Source organism: Procambarus clarkii, chromosome 1 (assembly GCF_040958095.1).
Source record: "Procambarus clarkii isolate CNS0578487 chromosome 1, FALCON_Pclarkii_2.0, whole genome shotgun sequence".
Taxonomy (NCBI): Eukaryota; Metazoa; Arthropoda; class Malacostraca; order Decapoda; family Cambaridae; genus Procambarus; species Procambarus clarkii.
Genome location: NC_091150.1, coordinates 52,338,011 through 52,357,597, shown reverse-complemented (window position 1 = coordinate 52,357,597; position 19,587 = coordinate 52,338,011). Strand labels below are relative to the sequence as shown.

The 19,587-nt window shown below is 42.1% G+C and overlaps 1 protein-coding gene across 2 annotated transcripts in view; it reads right to left on the bottom strand.

Moving 5' to 3' along the window:
• Positions 1-19,587, bottom strand: part of LOC123745987 (zwei Ig domain protein zig-8) — a 341,861-nt gene that overhangs the window by 73,352 nt on the left and 248,922 nt on the right. Inside the window, exon 4 of one of the 2 annotated variants that reach the window (XM_069310423.1) lies at positions 3,171-3,353. In XM_069310423.1, the coding sequence (XP_069166524.1) occupies positions 3,171-3,353 (183 nt within the window). The remainder of the gene's footprint in view (positions 1-3,170; positions 3,354-19,587) is intronic. The other variant, XM_069310457.1, reaches the window with a different exon arrangement.

Genomic DNA, 19,587 nt, shown 5'->3' with positions numbered 1-19,587 from the left:
TACTAGGATACTACCAGGAGGAAGTCTCCTGCATGGGGCGCACCACTGCTCTGAAGCGGGTTTTCTCCTTGTCTGTTGTTGCGGCTCTGAGCATGGCATCAGCTATTTTTTCTACTAGCGGGTGGTCCCAGCTGGATTGTTTAAGTTTTTTCTTGGTACTATGGTGGGTGTTGGGGCTGCAAGAGTATTCCACTGATTTGAACATTCAGTGAAAGCAGGATCGTGTATATATGCATAATCACTCCGAGGTCCAGGTAGAATATCTCTGTCGAGGTCGTGCGATGCATGGGAGGAGGGAAGGAAGGCTAATAGAGCAATCTGGGAGGGTGTGCGGACACCAAGGCCGCCGAGTCTTACAGGGAGGGTTGCTTGCTCCCACTGAGAGTTGTCCAATGGTAGGCTCAGGACTTTCACCAGCATGGACCTCAGAAGGATGTCATACACATTTAATTTAGGGCTGCTGTAGGATGGAGAACATCTCAGAAAGTAGGTCAACTTAGGGAGAGATAGGCATCTTGTGAGGAGGAAGAGAGCATCATGGGCATCAATCTTGTCAATCCTGTCCAGCATTCTCCTTAGGTCAGTGATTTTTGCAGCCAGGACCTCCTCGATTGCTTGTGGGCCAATGGGGCCACCCAGGAGGGGGCAGTCACGTGGCTCGACAACGAGAATGTCTGTAAGAACATTTTTTATTTGGCAAGTGATGTCTGGGTTGCAGGAGATTATTTCACATTTGGATGCATTGAGAATGAGAATATATATATATATATATATATATATATATATATATATATATATATATATATATATATATATATATATATATATATATATATATATATATATACATATATATATATATATACATATATATATATATATATATATATATATATATATATATATATATATATATATATATATATATACATATATATATACATATATATATATATATATATATATATATATATATATATATATATATATATATATATATATATATATATATATATATATATATATATATATATATATATATATATATATGACGGTACCAGCAAGTTCTGCATGTGTTAACAGTTTTATCTCCTGTGCGTCTCTGTTGATGAGTTCGTAAAAACATCTAGAACCGAGTTAACTTCCTCTTCCTTATAAAATAGATGACTACAAGGGCCATAACATATCTGATGCTTCTGTGTGTATGTATGTGTGTGTATATGTGTACTCACCTAGATGTACTCAGCTAGTTGTGTTTGCGGGGGTTGAGCTCTGGCTCTTTGATTCCGCCTCTCAACCGTCAATCAACAGGTGTACAGATTCCTGAATGTGTGTGTGTGTGTGCGTGTGTGTGTGCGTGTGTGTGTGTGTGTGTGTGTGTGTGTGTGTGTGTGTGAGTGTGTGTGTGTGTGTGTGTGTGTGTGTGTGTGTGTGTGTGTGTGTGTGTGTGTGTGTGTGTGTGTGTGTGTGTGCGCGTGTGTGTGTGTGTGATTGTGTGTGTGTGTGTGTGTGTGTGTGTGTGTGTGTGTGTGTGTGTGTGTGTGTGTGTGTGTGTGTGTGTGTGTGTGTGTGTGTGTGTGTGTGTGTGTGTGTGTGTGTGTGTGTGTGTGTGTGTGTGTGCGTGTGTGTGTGTGTGTGTGTGTGTTTGCGGGCAGTGGTTGTGCGTATGTGTATATGCACTAGATATGTGTGTGTGTGTGTGTGTATACTGGCTGAGTGTGTGTACACTGGATGTATATATGTGTACTGGATATATGTGTATGCGTGTGCGCACACAGGATGTGTAAGTGCAATGGTCATGCGTGCTGCAATGGCAATGTATGTGCAGTAGCTATACATGTGTATGCACTGTGCGAGACACTGGCCTAGCTATGTATGTGGACTCGCTACATCCGTCCACCGCATGTGCGCTAGCTACACTGAACATGCACTCTGTTGATTGTGCATAAATCGGTTGATTGACAGTTGAGAGGCGGGACCAAAGAGCCTGAGCTAAACCCCCGCAAGCACAACTAGGTGAGTACACTCTAATACGTTTTCGTAACGTAACTTAAAGTAACGTAACGTTATTAAATGTATTAAAAGCTTATATCCATGACATCACGTCGTGGTGCTTCAGGTTACGTCGTGGGGCTCCAGGTTACGTCGTGCGGTTCCAGGTTGCGTCGTGGGGCTCCAGGTTACGTCGTTGAGTTCCAGGTTACGTCGTGGGGTTCCAGGTTGCGTCGTGGTTCTCCAGGTTACGTCGTTGAGTTCCAGGTTACGTCGTGGGGCTCCAGGTTACGTCGTTGAGTTCCAGGTTACGTCGTGGTTTTCCAGGTAACGTCGTGGTGCTCCAGGTAACGTCGTGGTGCTCCAGGTTACGTCGTGGTGCTCCAGGTTACGTCGTGGTGCTCCAGGTTACGTCGTTGGGCCCCAGGTTACGTCGTGGTTCTCCAGGTAACGTCGTGGGGTTCCAGGTTACGTCGCGGTTCTCCAAGTTACGTCGTGGGGTTCCCAGGTTATGTCGTGGTTCTCCAGGTTACGTCGTTGAGTTCCAGGTTACGTCGTGAAGTTCCAGGTTGCGTCGTGGATCTCCAGGTTACGTCGTTGAATTCCAGGTTACGTCGTTGAGTTCCAGGTTACGTCGTGGTTCTCCAGGTTACGTCGTTGAGTTTCAGGTTACGTCGTGGGGCACCAGGTTACATCGTGGGGTTCCAGATTACGTCGTGGTTCTCCACTCTACGTCGTCGTGCTCCAGGTTACGTCGTGGGGCTAAAGGGTAACATCGTGGTGCTCCAGTGTACGTCGTGGGGCTCCAGGTTACGTCGTGGGGCTCCAGGTTACATCTAAATGTAAGATTAGGGTGATAGTCTGGCTACCTTCTGGAAAATGGTCTAGAGTGGAAACCAAAGTCTTCCAGGTTCGTTCAGGCACAGGTTCGGTTCCCATCATGTAGTGACCGAGCTCAGTTTCCGTTGGTCTAAAGGGGAGTAGGGAGAGGGGGGAGAGGGGGGGAAAGGGGGGGGGAGATTTAAATGTATATACCTACGAAATGACAAACTGGGATACATTACAACAGGCTCAGTATACCGTGAGTCAATTACATCTACTTACCAGTTCATACTGCTACACGCATACACATGTTTTATGATAAGTGTAAGTGTTATTGTGTGTATGTATGCACTTACCTGACATTCGTACGCTCCTTCGTCCCGCTTCTGAACGAACTTGATTTGGAGGGCCCAATCGTCCGCATCCTCGGGCCGGACGACGCCGAAGCGCTCGTCTCTGCTGTAGGTGTGGAGGCCGGAGGTGAGGATGTGGTAGTCGCGTCGCCTGATCCACGACACCTGGTGGAAGACGAAGGGGGCCTGGGCTTATTCGCCTGTTGTTGTTAGCTCCCACAGTGAACTGATGCTTGGCTCTCTATACGCTGAGCTACTCGGAGATCCCTTTCCCTCTCCCTGGGGTAAACTACTGCATGGCTCTCAACGCTCATCTATTACATAGTCTTAGGAAAGTTACGTCAGGGAGTGAACCTGTGCATGATTAAGAAGTGATGTAGATTTACTTTCCTCAAGATAGTTTGTTTAAATAGCAGTTCCAATAATTTAAGATTCAAAGTAGGAAAAATGAAAACAAACCCAATTTACATCCTAAGTATATATACATATATATATATATATATATATATATATATATATATATATATATATATATATATATATATATATATATATATATATATATATATATAATGTTTAAGACACACAGACTATTTGAACATTCAGATTGAATTATGTATCCAATTAGTTACACCTTAATTACCAGAAACAAGTGTTCTTCAGCCCATTAGACTCTGAATGCTTGGCTGTTCTGTTTTTTCTCTCTCTAATTTTACCTGGGGAAGCCATAGGGTTCTACCAAGAGCTCATAATCTGTCGGTTCACGAGGAAGACCCTTTGTTAGGACATGAGTGGAGGTGAAAACGAAAAGGTCTAACAGAATATTGGTTGCGTCATCATGACCTGTGACTAGGGGCCAGCTACAAGGATACCAACCTGGTTAGAGACGAGGGTCACCCTAAGCCAATGAGGCCATAACAGAGAAATTTAAACAGATTCAAAAAAATCACGATTAACATTACGCATAGAATGAAGAAACACAAACATGTGTGTGTGCTCAGGAGGAACGCACGTACTATCAATTTGATATTATACAACTGGCTTTAACCGGCCACGCGTTGCTGTGAGCCACAACAACCCTCTCCTCTCCCCTCGTCCTCCCCTCCATTCCCCCGTCCCCCCCTCCGCCGTCCCTCGTCCTCCCACCATCTCCCACTCCCAACCTCTCGTTCTCCCCACCATTCCCCACTCCCTCGTCCGTTGCGTTCCCAAATGATCCGATGCTCCCATCAGAAAAATGGGAACATCAAATGATCTCTTGTTCCCATCACTGAAAATTAAGATGAACAGTTAAAAAAACGAAATGAAAACAATTGAAAAAGAGAACAAATAAACTATACTAACAAAATGAACGATATTGTCAACAACACAGCTCAGTTCCTATGCAATGTCACACAAAATGATTAAATCAAAATGAAAAAAATTGAAATCAATGAAAATTAAATTTATCAATGAAATCGGAAACATTGAAATTGATTCTTAACATATTTAGTGTAGCGTGTGTTGGATTTACGTGCAACAGATGGCGCTGTTTAAAAAAAAAAACGTGTTTTTACCTGTCACAAAAACATGCGCATATTCGGATAGAACGTTGTGTCAAAATTTCAAAGCAATCGGTGAAGAACTTTCGATGATTAGTGATTGTTGAACAAACGAACATCTACATTTTTATTTATATAGATAAAACATTTCCCTCTTCATTAACAAACATAAGGTTATTCACGAACTAAAATAAATAACCAGATTGGAAAAAAAAATCAATCAGCAGTAAATTCCCCGGAATTAAACGCAAGAATTAAAGAAGAAGAAAAAAAACTCGCATCCGTTTCTAGAAGCATTTTCCGATATCGCGATTATCCCATTACTGGAGTCGCGGTATTGACCAGTTGCAAAGGCCATCTAGTCAGTGCACTTGCCAACGGGATACACCCAAAAACACACCAACGGGATACATTATGTGTAGCAGGATGTGTAGAAGAGGCGCGCACACTGTACAACACGGATGGTGTGGAGCGATAAGGCTACATTTAAATTAAATAGTTCAATTAACTGCCACGATTGCACCAACTGGAGGAGCTGAGAATCCACAAGTTATGGTGGGAGATCATGTTAATTTACCAGGAGTTACAGTGTCGTGTGACTCATCATCAAGAGGATTAACTGGACCATTATTTTTGTTCACCTGTGACCGGTACCATGTACTTGAACTTGCTGTGACAGTCTCTCATGCCAAGAATGAGAAAGGTCTTTCAAGATGAGGAGTTTTATGTTTAGTAAGATAGAGATATTTAAGCAAGACCCCCGGACACTACCATCGTGATGTAAGATCATACCTTGATGAGATCTTGCCAAACAGGTGGAATGGACGAAGGGGTATCGCCTCCTCGTTCACCAGACCTCACACCTCTACACTGTTTTCATGGGAATACTTAAAACATAAAGTCTACGCTGCAAAACCGGCGATAGTCGATGAAGTGAGAGTAGCCACTGAACATGAATGCACTAAAATACCAAACGAAAAGCTTCTCTAATGTTTGTGATTCCATTGTTTTGCGTTATCAGCAGTGCTTGGACCAACACGGACATTCGTTTGAAAAGAGGCGTTGATAAAATAACCAAAGAATATATGTAGATTCTATTACATATAGAGAATGAAATGTATTTTAATAAACACTGGCATAAAAATTATTCAAAGTGTTTTATACATTCATTTTGGGATGCCCTGTTTTATATATATATATATATATATATATATATATATATATATATATATATATATATATATATATATATATATATATATATATATATATATATATATATATATATATATATGACATTGTCAGACCACGAAGGAAAAACTGAAACAGGAATTTCCTCAAGTACTTTCGTATTTAATAATATATCTTTAGAAGGATCATTCTGAAGATGTATTATTAAATACGAAAGAACTTAAGGAAATTTATGTTTCAATTCTTCCATCGTGGTCTAACACTGTCCCATTTTTCCTCACATGTTAATTTTTGTAATTTACACACACACACACACACACACACACACACACACACACACACACACACACACACACACACACACACACACACACACATACACACACACACACACACACACTCACACACACACACACACACACACACACACACACACACACACACACGCACACACACACACACACACACACACACACACACACACACACACACACACACACGTCAGAAAGCCTTTGATACAGTGCCACACAAGAGGCTAGTGCGAAAGTTGGAGATGCAGGCTGGAGTGAGAGGGAAGGTACTCCGGTGGATAGAGGAATACCTAAGCAACAGGAGACAACGAGTCTGTGTGAGGGGTGAGGTCTCAGATTGGCGAGACGTCACAAGTGGAGTCCCGCAGGGGTCAGTCCTTGGACCTATACTGTTTCTGGTATATGTAAATGATCTCCCAGAGGGTATAGATTCGTTCCTCTCAATGTTTGCCGACGATGCAAAAATTATGAGGAGGATTGAAACAGAGGATGATAGTAGGAGGCTACAAGATGACCTGGATAGACTGAGTGAATGGTCCAACAAATGGCTGTTGAAGTTCAACCCGAGTAAATGCAAAGTAATGAAACTAGGCAGTGGAAACAGGAGGCCAGGCACAGGATACAGAATAGGAGATGAAGTACTTAATGAAACAGACAGAGAGAAAGATCTAGGAGTTGATATCACACCAAACCTGTCTCCTGAAGCCCACATAAAGAGAATAACGTCTGCGGCATATGCGAGGCTGGCTAACATCAGAACGGCGTTCAGGAACCTGTGTAAGGAATCATTCAGAATCTTGTACACCACATATGTAAGACCAATCCTGGAGTATGCGGCCCCAGCATGGAGCCCGTACCTTGTCAAGCACAAGACGAAGCTGGAAAAAGTCCAAAGGTATGCTACTAGACTAGTCCCAGAATTAAGAGGCATGAGTTATGAGGAAAGGCTGCGGGAAATGCATCTCACGACACTGGAAGATAGAAGAGTAAGGGGGGACATGATCACAACCTACAAAATCCTCAGGGGAATCGACCGGGTAAACAAGGATGAACTTTTCAACACTGGTGGGACGCGAACAAGGGGACACAGGTGGAAGCTGAGTACCCAAATGAGCCACAGAGACGTTAGAAAGAACTTTTTCAGTGTCAGAGTAGTTAGCAAATGGAATGCATTAGGAAGTGATGTGGTGGAGGCTGACTCCATTCACAGTTTCAAATGTAGATATGATAGAGCCCAATAGGCTCAGGAATCTGTACACCAGTTGATTGACGGTTGAGAGGCGGGACCAAAGAGCCAGAGCTCAACCCCCGCAAGCACAATTAGGTGAGCACAATTAGGTGAGCACACACACACACACACACACACACACACACACACACACACACACACACACACACACACACACACACACACACATAATAACAGAGATATTAGAAAGAATTTTTTTAGTGTCAGAGTGGTTGACAAATGGAATGTATTAGGAAGTGATGTGGTGGAGGCTGACTCCGTACACAGTTTCAAGTGTAGATATGATACACTTGTTGATTGACGGTTGAGAGGCGGGACCAAAGAGCCAGAGTTCAACCCCCGCAAGCACAACTAGGTGAGTACAACTAGGTGAGTATACATACACACACACACACACACACACACACACACACACACACACACACACACACACACACACACACACACACACACACACACACACACACACACACACACACACACACACACACACACACACACACACACACACACACACACACACACACACATACACACACACACACACACACATATATTATATGTTATATGACAAAGAGTGCTGGGAAGACGGGACACCACGAGCGTAGGTCTCATCCTGTAACTACACTTAGGTAATTACACTTAGGTAATTACACACACACACACACACACACACACACACACACACACACACACACACACACACACACACACACACACACACACACACACACACACACACACACACACACACACACACACACACACACACACACGCACACACAGTGTCCCTAACCTACATACCATGCAAGATGATGGAGAAGATTGTGCGAAGAAAGCTAGTGGAGCACCTGGAGCGAAAGAACTTTGTAACACAGCATCAACAAGGATTCAGGGATGGCAGGTCCTGCCTCACAGGGTTACTTGAATTCTACGAACAGGCAACAAAAATAAGGCAAGAAAGAGAAGGGTGGGCAGACTGCATATTTCTGGATTGTCAGAAAGCCTTTGACACAGTGCCACACAAGAGGCTAGTGAAAAAACTGGAGATGCAGGCTGGAGTGAAAGGGAAGGTACTCCGTTGGATACAGGAGTACCTAAGTAACAGGAGACAACGAGTCAGTGTGAGGGGTGAGGTCTCAGATTGGCGAGACGTTACGAGTGGAGTACCGCAGGGGTCAGTCCTTGGACCTGTACTGTTTGTGATATATGTAAATGATCTTCTAGAGGGTATAGAATCGTTTCTCTCAATGTTTGCCAATGATGCAAAAATTATGAGAAGGATTGAAACTGAGGACGATAGTAGGAGGCTACAAGATGACCTAGACAGACTGAGTGAATGGTCCAACAAATGGCTGTTGAAGTTCAACCCGAGTAAATGCAAAGTAATGAAACTAGGTGGTGGAAATAGGAGGCCAAACAAAGGATACAGAATAGGAGATGAAGTACTTAATGAAACGAACAGAGAGAAAGATCTAGGAGTTGATATCACACCAAACCTGTCTCCTGAAGCCCACATAAAAACAATAACGTCTGCGGCATATGCGAGGCTGGCTAACATCAGAACAGCGTTCAGGAACCTGTGTAAGGAATCATTCAGAATCTTGTACACCACATATGTAAGACCAATCCTGGAGTATGCGGCCCCAGCATGGAGCCCGTACCTTGTCAAGCACAAGACGAAGCTGGAAAAAGTCCAAAGGTATGTCACTAGACTAGTCCCAGAACTATGAGGCATGAGTTACGAGGAAAGGCTGCGGGAAATGCACCTTACGACACTGGAAGACAGAAGAGTAAGGGGAGACATGATCACAACCTACAAAATCCTCAGAGGAATCGACCGGGTAAACAAGGATACACTATTCAACACTGGTGGGACGCGAACAAGGGATCACAGGTGGAAACTGAGTACCCACATGAGCCACAGAGACGTTAGAAGGAACTTTTTCAGTGTCAGAGTAGTTAACGGATGGAATGCATTAGGCAGTGATGTGGTGGAGGCTGACTCCATACACAGTTTTAAATGTAGATATGATAGAGCCCAGTAGGCTCAGGAATCTGTACACCAGTTGATTGACAGTTGAGAGGCGGGACCAAAGAGCCAAAGCTCAACCCCCGCAAGCACAAATAGGTGAGTACAAATAGGTGAGTACACACACACACACACAAACACACACACACACACACACAAACACACACACACACACACACACATACACAGTCGTGGTGTCGCGGGCGTGGAGAAACTATAGGAATAACAGGACACTGGAGAGCAGAGAAAGATACCAGAGTGCCATGGAATGAATATGTCAGGATGAGAAGAGAGGCAGAAAGACAATACGAAAACGACATCGCAAGCAAGGCAAAGACTCAGCCTAAATTGCTGCACAGGCACATCAGGAGAAAAACAACAGTAAAGGAACAGGTTATGGAATTAAGTATAGGGGCAGAAGTATTCACTACAAACGACAAGAAGGTGTATGAGGAACTGAATAAGAAATTCCAAAAGATCTTCACCTTAGTGCAAGGAGAAATTACAGAGATATGAGAGGGAATAATTAACCAGGAACCACTGGATGAGTTTGAAATTTCCAGCGGGGAAGTAAGGAAGTACTTACAAGAGTTTGATGTGACAAAGGCTATAGGCCATGTGGAATCTCCCCTTGGATACTAAAGGAAGGAGCTGAGGAACTGTGCCTGCCACTCTCCATAGTGTATAACAAATCACTGGCAACAGGGGAACTGCCATAAATTTGGAACGCAGCTAACGTAGTCCCGATATACAAGAAAGGGGATAGACAGGAGGTACGTGAGTTACGAGGGCAGGCTGCGGGAAATACACCTTACGACACTAGAAGATAGAAGAGTAAGGGGAGACATGATCACTACCTACAAAATTCTCAGAGGAATCGACCGGGTAAACAAGGATAAACTATTCAACACTGGACGTACGCGAACAGAATTGGATACAGGTGGAAACTGAGTACCCACATGAGCCACAGGGACGTTAGAAAGAAATTTTTTAGTGTCAGAGTAGTTAACAGAAGGAATGCATTAGGCAGTGATGTGGTGGAGGCTGACTCCATATACAGTTTCAAAAATAGATATGATAGAGCCCAGTAGGCTCAGGAATCTTTACACCAGTTGATTGACAGTCGAGAGGTGGGACCAAGGAGCAAAAACTCAACCCTCGCAAACACATAGATAGGTGAGTACACACACACACACACGGCCGAGCGAAAAGCACGCTGGACTCGTGATCCTGGGGTCCCGGGCTCGATCCCGGCGCCGGCGAGAAACGACGGGTAGAGTTTCTTTCACCCTATGCCCCTGTTACTTAGCACTAAATAGGTACCTGGGAGTTAGTCAGCTGTCACGGGCTGCTTCCTGGGAGTATGTGTGTGTGTGTGGTTGGGGTAAAAAATAGTGGTAGTAGTAGAAACAGTTAATTGACGGTTGAGAGGCGGGCCGAAAGAGCAGAGCTCAACTTCCGCAAGCACATCTAGGTGAATACATATAAGAGCCGCAGTAGTCCAGGTGTGGGAGCGTCCACTGCCACTTCACAATCCACAGGTCGAATCCTAACTTGGTTGTGCGAGGAGCCTATGCCACACTTTCTAACTTCAGAATTGCTTTTAAATACATGGATGGCGAAATACTAAAGAAATTGTTCACGACTTTTGTTAGGCCAAAGCTAGAATATGCAGCGGTTGTATGATGCCTATATCTTAAGAAGCACTTCAACAAACTGGAAAAGGTGCAAAGACGTGCTACTAAGTGGCTCCCAGAACTGAAGGGCAAGAGCTACAAGGAGAGGTTACAGGCATTAAATATGCCAAAATTAGAAGACAAGAAAAAGATTTGATATGATCACTATGTACAAAATATTAACAGGAATTAATAAAATCGATATAGAAGATTTCCTGAGACCTGGAACTTCAAGAACAAGAGGTCATAGATTTAAACTAGCTAAACACTGATGCCGAAGAAATATAAGAAAATTTACTTTCGCAAACAGAGTTGTAACAATGAAACAAAGATGCACCCAATTTCAAACGTTAAGTGACTTTAAGTAACGTCAAACGTTATTAACTTCCTCCGACCCGAACTATCATTTTTTCCACGTTACTCATACATGGTAGTTGAAAATTTCCCTCGTATATCTGGCATAGCCTCCACCAAGGCAGAGGTATGTAATTTGAGTCTGATTGATAGGACTGTGCAAATTACAATTACAAGAAATTGTGTTATGTGGTTTGTGAAGCGCTCATTACAGCGTGTAAATTGGATCAATAGAGGTTTCAAATGTCCTCATTCAGTGTGTGGCCGCGGTGGGGTAGCGTTGCTTCTGTTGGCCAGGCCTGTCATTGGTACTGACTACTGGTGTGTATTGGACAGCTGAGTGGTTACGTTTAGACCTACTTTTCAATAAAGCCCAAGTGAAAGTTTCTTGATTTTGGGAAATATTTTCATTCGACTGTAAAGTGTTATTTGAAAAGTTTCTCAACTAAGTGGATGAGCAAGCGCCGGCTCTCATCAACATTGAAGCTTATTTTTTTTTTTTTTGAGATATATACAAGAGTTGTTACATTCTTGTACAGCCACTAGTACGCGTAGCGTTTCGGGCAGGTCCCTGGAATACGATCCCCTGCCGCGAAGAATCGTTTTATCATCCAAGTACACATTTTACTGTTGCGTTAAACAGAGGCTACAGTTAAGGAATTACGCCCAGTAAATCCTCCCCGGCCAGGATACGAACCCACGACATAGAGCTCGCGGAACGCCAGGCGAGTGTCTTACCACTACACCACGGAGACTGTCCTTATATTATCATTAGGGCTACAAAGCTATTAATTATAAATATAAAATATAATGTCTAAGATGGTTATCTTTGTTTCTTAAATACAATAAGTTGCAGGACTATTATTATTATTATTATTATTATTATTATTATTATTATTATTATTATTATTATTATTATTATTATTATTATTATTATTATTATTCTGTATGTTGTAATTGTAATATTATAATTATTTAAAAAAAAATTGTTTTCCGTATTACGCTTTTGAAAAGTAAAATTTCCTTTTTTTTCAGAATTTTGTTGCAATGAAAGTTTTGCTTTCTTATGTGTGTGGAATATGTATATATACTATAATTTTCAGTCTATAATTATTCACCTATAAGACGTTGAATTTGTTACCGTGTGATGATTTACCTTGCGATGATTTCGGGGACTCAATTTCTCGGCGGCCCAGTCCCCGACCAGGCTTCCTGGTTGCTGGACAGCTCAACTAGGATTAATTAAGTTAAAAAAATTATCGTCGGTATTTAGACTCAATCATTTCCATAACTTAACGTGTTTCGGATAATTTGAGCATCTAAAACTCCATTTCATATAAAAGTGAACATCTACAGAGTGTTCAAGTGAGGGAACTCATATGATGTAATCGTGTTTAGATGCTATAATCCCCTACGGACAAAATAAGGGTTACCAGGAAACGTTCGCAAATTCGCAAGCAACCACTTTTTCCATACGTGGGCCAGTTAGGTTAGGTTAGGTTAGGTTAGGTTAGGTTAGGTTAGGTTAGGTTAGGTTAGGTTAGGTTAGGCAGGTGTGTTCGGCTGCTGCGTTTTAGTAGCCCATATTTTGTCCGGTTTGGTAACTCAGGAAGACGGGCTGCTCTCATTGAGTTTGCTACATACACAGAGATCAGTCGTATATACACAGAGATCAGTCACATATACACAGAGATCAGTCACATATACACAGAAATTAGTCACATATACACATATGTCAGACAAATATACTTGGAGATCACTCACATGCACACAGATCAGTCACATATATACACAGAGATCAGTCACATATACACAGAGCCGAGACACATGTAATCTGAGTTGGTGAATCAGCATGTACGGCATCGAGTCGGTTTCATCACTTTTGCTTCAAACTATATGTGTGTGATCCATATATTGTAATATTGTTTATTTTAAGTACGACTACAGGAAGGAATCACTAATTAACAGCAAGTACTTAATGGTAAATCAAATTAGTTGTTCTGTTTTTCCGGAGTGACTAAATCGACGTCTTCAATGTAGCTTTAATAACTTTTTGTCTGTGTTTTACACTTTGCAGTTCTTCTTAAAACTTTGCAACTTAACTTTTTAAATATGAAAGAGGGTTGCATGGGTGGGACCGCAAGTGGATGTGTTGATACTTTAAAAGGTATTTCACATCTTTTAATAAAGTTTCAAGATTTTTTTTAGATGTTCCGGGTTCTGTCAACAGATCAGTTAGTCAAGTGGTTGTCTCTACAACATTCTGAGGTTCCTCCAACCTGTCTGACTTTTGTTTGGGTTTCAACTATCAGTATTGTGTGGCGGTTCTCTCAAGAATCATGGGGAATATGGTGTCTTCTCCCATCACGTGTTGATGTCGCGTGGTTCACTTCGACAAACATGGGTATGTTGTATTCTTCCCAACATGTGTGGGTATTGCACGGTTCTCCCAACTTCCATGAGAGTTTTGTGGTACCAGTTAGTGGAACCACAGTTTTGTGTTTCCAGCAATATGAGTGATTACTGTATACTTATCTGAACCTTTGATGATTCCAAAGAGAAAACAATGCCTTGTTATGTTTACATTACACTCTGTGACCTGACACAGTCGTCTGTCTCTGAAGGTCTGGTCAGCAGTCTCACGTTCCCGGGTTTCAAAGCACAAAAGACATTTGATATGTCTGGTCTTACGTCTGGACCACGAGAAATGTTTTTTTTAATTTGTTTTATTCTTTGGACCAGTAGTTTACTTGAAATATATATGCATATGTTAGTATCCTTATCAAATAGCAGCGTTAGTTTCTTGCTATTGTACTCTAGTTTTAAAAATTTCCGTAAAAGTTTATCAAAATACCCAGGTATTTACCATACAGGAGAAACGCAAAACATTATCTATGAAAAACGTAGGACATGTGCTTCGTATCAGGACAAAAATTAATATCAGGAATGCAGTAACATAAGTCCAATACGAATATATCAGATATAAGCTAAACAAAAACAAAACCGGGAAATCATGTTGCATAAATCATCATGAAATTATAAGTTATGCGCCAAAAAGTCAGGCTACAATAGACGAAAATTATATATTAAAATACCAGGAAAATCTGTATTGACCAAAGTTATCAGAAAGTGGAAAGAACAATGACCGGGGGGGAAAACGGAAGTCGTAAAGTAGTTTACACATTCAGATTGTAGGAAAAGTAATAAGTGTCAAGTCTGGTCAAGGCAGAGGATTTGCGAGCAAATATTTGAGGCACGGTGTCAGAGATTGACGAATAAATAAATGTTTGCCTAGCTGGTAACGTCTCAGAGCTCACCCTTACGTTGGTTGCTAGGATGAACGCCCTCGTTACCATTACCCTGCTTGCTGGTGATCTGGTCACGCTCTATTTTAATAATACAGGTTGACCAGATTATTCATTCTTAGAGCATTTCCTCTGTGCTAAACAGAAAATGAATTTTGGAATCAGCCCCATTGCTTTTGGCGACACACTTCAACGCCTCGTAGCTAGGGTAGCAGTGAGATTATTCGACAAGAAAACGGCCACCACTCTAAAACATAATCAACTTTTGCTCGAGACCACCCTATATTCGGAAGCTTTACCATATGTAGCGAATACAGACAATGTCAATTTCCTAGACCAAAAGGTACTGTAAAGACTATAAGATCACAATGTTGGGGACATTCACGCGAAAATATTTTAATGTTCATAAAACGAAGCCTCTAGAGGCCGCTGTAGCGTGATGGGAAAAATGAGAGAAAACACACGAATCTGCTCTGACTTAGTTGAAAGTCTTGTTTTTTTTCAAATCCAGATCATGCAGTACATTTCAGTATGAATACTGGCAATGTATGCTCGCGTTGCTAGCGCAGCGGTTTCACAGCCTAGGGGCGTCCCAGCTTGTAGCTGGTTAGTCCTTGCAGCGCCCTTAGTATCTGCTTCAGGATTAAAGGCATCTCATTAGTACCTTGGATTCTCTCCTGGGAAACATTAGTCAAATCTGTGTGTATGTGTGTGTGTGTGTGTGTGTGTGTGAGAGAGAGAGAGAGAGTTTAAGATCCCTTAATTGAGGCAATCTATTAATGTGCTGTCCTAAGGAAACTAGTTTCCAAACTAGTTTCAGGAAACTAGAAACTAGTTGCAGGAAACTAGTTTCTAAAGGAGTTTCTGTCGCTCATTTTTCTGTCGTGAGAGTTTGTCATGTACCCCGGGAAAAGTCACCTAAGATCAAAACTATTGGTTCAGTCACGTTTACAGTCAAAGCAACTACCGCTAAATCGTTATATTTATCTGTTTATTTCCGACATCTTAAGCAAATGCGTGTGTCTTTTTTCCTTAGAGATTTGTATGCTTATGACGTTATTATTTTAGTCTTAACTGTATAATAAGACCCCAATACTACCGCTGAACCAACCAATGCTCACCAATGCTCTAGATGTCATTATTGTCAAGACAATTTTTCTTTCTGATCATTAGGGCAAATTCTCAAACATCTATTATGTTTTTAATAATAATAGATCTCTCCTTATATTTAAACTAATAACCGAGGTCTTCATTACCTTTAAACTCTTTCAGTTTGCTTATTCTGTAATCCCATCTGTTTCTGACTTTACAAGTGTATATCATACTTCATACTGAGGACCCGCTGGTGTATGAATAGAGGGAAGAGTTCAATAAGGAGGAAGATTGAAGGGAAGTGTTATCAAGGGATGAGTTCCCAAGGTTTAGCTGGGGCAATAGTGATGGCATTTACGATCAAGGTGAATTGGAAAGGATCAATCGATCAAGAGAGAGATAAATGTATTTTTAAACCTTCAGTACGTGATTAGACAGGATAGCTTCCGTGTGTTATTGGCAAGCTCTCCTGTTACTCAGTCTCCACCTGTGTCCCCTTGTTCGTGTTCCACCCGTGTTAAACCGTTATCTTTATCTACCCTGTGAATTCCTCTGATAATTTTGAAGGTAGTGATCATGTCTCGCCGAGCTCTCCTGACTTTGAGCGAAGTGAGTTGCATTTCTTAGCAGCCTTTTCTCGTAACTCATGCCTCTTATTTCTGGAACTAGCCTAGTGGCATATCTCTGAACTTTTTCCAACTTCGTCTTGTGTTTGATAAGGTACGGGTTCCAATGCTGGCGCCGCATACTACAGGATTGCTCTTACATGTGTGGTATACAATGTTCTGAAGGATTCCTTACAGAGGTTTCTGAAGGCAGTCCTGATGCTAGCCAGCTATGCATACGCCGCTGATGTTATTCTTTTAACGTGGGCTTCAGGAGACAGATTTGGCGTGATATCAACTCCTAGATCTTTCTCAGTGTCTTTTTCATGAAAAACTTCATTTCCCATTCAGTATCCTGTGCCTGGCCTCCTGCTTCTACTGCCTAGTTTCATTACCTTACATTTACTTGTGTAGAACTTTAGCAGCCTTATGTTGGATCATTGCTTCAGTTTGGCTAGGTCTAGTAATTGTCTAGCAATTTAGGTCGAGGCTTTGCTTGCTCTGTCGTTTTCATATTGCACTTCTGCCTCTCATCTCACTCTGACGTATTTATTCCTGGCACTCTGGCATCCTTTTCTGGTCTCAAGTATTCTGTTATTTTTGTAGTTTCTCCACGCCCTTGTACTTAGTTGCGTTGCTAGCTTACATCTCTAATTAAACCATGAGTTCATCATCTGCATTTAATTTTTTTCCTATTGCACCGGGACAAACTTGTCTGCTGCCTCCTGACACTTCTGTGTGATGTGTTCCATCATGTCCTGGGCCGTCTTTCTCCTGAGCTGTGTTTCCCCATGTTATACATGTTAGGAATTTTATCTCCTCATAGTTTCCCTTGCGGAATGCCGGCCTTTTGTTTTCAGGTCATTCCTTGAATATATTAATCTTTCTTCGACTAGATACTCAAACGTCAGTACACTGTGATCGCTCATTCCTGCTGAGACATCGAAGATGGCCCCAGTAAAAATGTCCCAGTATTGTATTACTATAATACTATAGTAGTGCCAGTAATAATGGCCCCAGTATAGTGTGTGTGTGTGTGTGTGTGTGTGTGTGTGTGTGTGTGTGTGTGTGTGTGTGTGTGTGTGTGTGTGTGTGTGTGTGTGTGTGTGTGTGTGTGTGTGTGTGTGTGTGTGTGTGTGTGTGTGTACTCACCTAATTGCCTAATTGTACTTACCTAATTGTGCTTGTGGGGGTTGAGCTCTGGCTCTTTAGTTACGCCTCTCAAAGGTCAGTCAACAGGTGTACAGGTTCCTGAGCCTACTGGGCTCTATCATATCTACACTTGAAGCTGTGTATGGAGTCAGCCTCCACCACATCACTTCCTAATGCATTCCATTTGTCTACTACTCTGACACTGAAAAAATTCTTTCTAACGTCTCTATGGCTCATTTGGGCACTCAATTTCCACCTGTGTCCCCTAGTGCGTGTGCCCCTTGTGTTAAAAAGATTGTCTTTATCTATCCTATCAATTCCTCTGAGAATCTTGTATGTGGTGATCATGTCCCCTCTAACTCTTCTGTCTCCCAGTGACGTGAGGTTTATTTCCCATAGTCTCTCCTCGTAGCTCATACCCCTCAGTTCGGGTATTAGTCTGTCTGGTGGCAAACCTTTGAACCATTTCCAGTTTAGTCTTATGCTTGATTAGATATGGACTCCATGCTAGAGCCGCATACTAAAGGATTGGTCTGACATATGTGATATATAATGTTCTGAAAGACTCCTTACACAAGTTTCTAAAGGCCGTTCTTATGTTAGCCAACCTGGCATATGCCGCTGATGTTATCCTCTTGATATGAGCTTCAGGGGACAGGTCTGGCGTGATATCAACCCCAGGTCTTTCTCTCTCCCTGACTCTTGAAGTATTTCTTCTCCCAAATGATACCTTGTATCTGGTGTCCTGCTCCCTACACCTATCTTCATTACATTACATTTGCTTGGGTTAAACTCTAACAACCATTTGTTCGACCATTCCTGCAGCTTGTCCAGGTCTTCTTGAAGCCTCAAGTTGTCCTCCTCTGTTTGACTCCTTCTCATAATTTTGGCGTCGTCAGCAAACATTGAGAGGAATGAGTCTATACCCTCTGGGAGATCATTTACGTGTATCAGAAACAGGATAGGTCCAAGTACAGAGCCCTGTGGGACTCCACTGGTGACTTCATGCCAATCTGATGTCTCACCCCTCACTAACTCTCTGCTTCCTATTACTTAGGTACTCCCTTTTCCACTGGAGCGCCCTACCAGTTACTCCTGCCTGTTTCTCTAGCTTATGCATCAGCCTTTTATGGGGTACTGTGTCAAAGGTTTTCTGACAGTCCAAAAAATTGCAGTCCGCCCATTCATCTCTTTCTTGCTTTATCTTTGTCACCTGATCATAGAATTCTATCAAGCCTGTAAGACAAGATTTACCCTCCCTGAACCCATGTTGATGGGTTGTCACGGAGTCCCTTCTCTCCAGATGTGTTAATAGTTTTTTTCTCACGATCTTCTTTATCACCTTGTATGGTATACAAGTTAAGGACACTGGCCTGTAGTTCAGTGCCTCTTGTCTGTCGCCATTTTTGTATATTGGTACTACATTAGCCATCTTCCATATTTCTGGTAGGTTTCCCGTTTCCAGTGACCTATTATACATTATTGAGAGTGGGAAACAAAGTGCTCCTGCACACTCTTTCAATACCCATGGTGAGATTCCATCCGGCCCAACAGCCTTTCTCAAGTCGGTGCCTCTTGACCTCATCTTTTGTAATTTCGAACCCTTCCAAGGTCGCCTAGTTTGCTGCCACCTCTCCTAGCGCCGTGATCTCTCCTTGTTCTATTGTAAAGACTTCCTGGAACCTTTTGTTGAGTTCTTCACACACCTCTTTGTCATTCTCTGTGTACCTGTCTTCACCCGTTCTAAGTTTCATCACCTGTTCCTTCACTATTGTTTTCCTCCTGATGTGACTGTGTTGTAGCTTTAGTTCGGTCTTGGCTTTATTAGCTATATCATTTTCATACCTTTTCTCAGCTGCTCTTCTCACACTAACATACTCGTTCCTGGTTCTTTGGTATATCTCTCTACTTT